The 2,404-nt window shown below is 47.0% G+C and overlaps 1 protein-coding gene across 1 annotated transcript in view; it reads right to left on the bottom strand.

Moving 5' to 3' along the window:
- The window catches only part of metap1 (methionyl aminopeptidase 1), a 16,051-nt gene that overhangs the window by 1,310 nt on the left and 12,337 nt on the right, over nt 1–2,404 (bottom strand). Inside the window, exons 5-7 of the mRNA XM_017303368.1 lie at nt 1,942–2,181; nt 1,008–1,139; nt 687–935 (exon numbers count right to left, since the gene is read on the bottom strand). Of these exons, the coding sequence (XP_017158857.1) occupies nt 687–935; nt 1,008–1,139; nt 1,942–2,181 (621 nt within the window). The remainder of the gene's footprint in view (nt 1–686; nt 936–1,007; nt 1,140–1,941; nt 2,182–2,404) is intronic.

Here is a 2,404-nt window from a genome sequence, read left to right as displayed (position 1 = left end):
TTACCAGCATCGCTCTGAGCAGCAGCTCCTATAATGACCTCATCAGCTCCATCAGCTGTTTGCTAATTGCTGCTGGCTAGTCTGAAGGAACTGAGAGGGGGAGGAGCTGCGCCTTGAGGGCGGGGCTAGGTCCACCCAGGCATTTTGCACAGCTGAATGGTTGCCATGTAAACAAAGTATTTCTCAAACATGACAGAATCAAAGAAACCCTGCAGGTTCGTTTTTGATTAGGGAAAAACATTAAAATATGATGGAAAGATCAAAATGTTGATTTTACWTGACACTGGCCCTTTAAGATATCTCTAATTAAATTCTGGCTAAACAAGAAACACAAATTTAGTCGTTTTCAGCTCGAGGAAGCAGACTTTAAAATCTTGAGTGAAATTAGTGACATAAAAGCACTCCTCTTGTATCCACCATGTTTTTTAGGGTCAGTTTCATGATAAACAGGACAGAAAACACCCAGATTTCTGAAGCAGTCTTCAAGTTTTCTGTATGGTGACATTTTCTGACAATTTYATGCAGAAAACCCCAAATTCTGCAGGCAACAGATCGGACAGCACAGTGGCATCACATGGGTCTTTCTCAATTCAGATATAAATATTCATGGCTGGGCCTTTAAAGCGTTGATGATTTTAGCTCACCCACAACAAAGTTTTTGAACTGAAGATGTTGCACATTTTGTCAATATGTTTTGATTAAAATGCGTGTAATAAAATTCATGTTCAGATCTGTGGAATGTGGTGATTTTATGTTAAACTGGCCTGCCGTAGCTTCCCGCTGCGACTCACTGGCGTAATGTGGGACGTTGGGCGCCGTGTGGAAAAGCCGGTGGATGCCGTGGCCGCAGTAGCTGCGCACCACGGAGAAGCCGTTGGCCTGAGCGTGCTTCTGGATGATGTTCCCCAGCTCCCGGTAGCGCACCCCGGGCTTCACTGTGGGCGGGGGCGACACTGGGGTCAGACACCGTCAGACACCAAACACACGGCAGCGGAGCGCCTTCGTACCCGAGTCGATGGCTTGCATCAGACATTCGTACGTCGTCTGCACCAGCCTYTTGGCTTCTTCCTCCACCTCGCCCACGAAGAAGGTCTCGTTCAGGTCGCCATGGAAACCGTTATGGTAGACAGTGATGTCCACTGYGGAAGACAAACATGTCCGACTCAATTAGGGCAAAATCAATTAAGCAGATCAATCAATAACTGTCGATTAATTTAGTAATTGATTGATCGTTAAGGATGCAGACTGTAAAAACAATCAGCGACCTTTGCAACAAATGATGAAGGAATGCTGTCACAAAACATTTCTCATTTCAAAAAGGAATTATTTGTTCATTTGCATCTTTTAATCAGCTCCTCCTGGACTTTGGGATTGTTGTGATTTTTTTTATTTTGTGGTTCTACATTTCTGCTAAATGTGAATTTTGTAACCCGTCAGTTGAAGTCAGGCTGACGCGGCAGAGTCGTAGAATAAATACTGCCACCTGCAGGTGGGAGTTGGAGTCACTTCAACCCCAAGTTTTCAAACACTTTTGCAATAAACTCAGAATTAATCATYACTGTGAGAAAATGCAGCCATTTGTTGATTTTGGWGAAAAACTGGTCAGACTGAGTGATATATTTATTATGTATAAAAAAGGCTCAAGAGGAAAGTTAAAAATCTGCAGAATGTGGAGCTTTTTTATCCGATTAATCATGAGAAGCTGCAGAAAGGAGGATCTGCCATGTGGGGGGGTCTGACTGTAGGATAATGAAACGATCCGTCTTGTCAGAGCGGAGCGGCGGGAGACGAGTGGCAGCAGAGAGAAGCTAAAACTGGATAAAACATTCATCATCAGAGAGAAACCGTTCATCATTAATACCCCCTGATGGCCCGCCCCCTCTCCCATAATGCCCCCTCCGATTCTCCGCCCCCTCCTCCCTGATGCCCCGCCCAGCTGACCGTTCAGGATGTCTCCGTCCTGCAGAGCTCTCCGGTCCGGGATGCCGTGGCAGATCACCTCGTTGACAGACGTGCAGCAGGACTTGGGGAAGTTGTAGTAGTTGAGAGGAGACGGGTAGCACTTCCTCGCCACGCAGGCCTGGAACACAGAGAACCAGCAGCTGGTGGGTGCCGACCCAGCAGAACCAGCGGTGGCTGCATCAGAGCAGAGCCACGTACAACCGATCAGAGCTTTCATTACTGATCAGCCTTTATGATGACGGCGCTATGAGGCTCTCAGCAGACGGATAATGTGAACATAAAGCCGCTCAGACGTTAGCAGGTTTCCCTCTGGGGAGCCGTCCTGCTGCAGCCTGATGACAAACGCTGTGAAATGATGCTAATGATGCTAATGAAAGACCTTAGCTGCTGCAGCTGATTCACCTGGAAGCTGACGAAACATCTGAGCAGCTTCTCCTGTTGC

The sequence above is a fragment of the Poecilia reticulata genome, unplaced genomic scaffold, assembly GCF_000633615.1.
Source record: "Poecilia reticulata strain Guanapo unplaced genomic scaffold, Guppy_female_1.0+MT scaffold_254, whole genome shotgun sequence".
Classification (NCBI taxonomy): Eukaryota; Metazoa; Chordata; class Actinopteri; order Cyprinodontiformes; family Poeciliidae; genus Poecilia; species Poecilia reticulata.
This window is presented reverse-complemented; position numbering and strand designations above follow the sequence as displayed.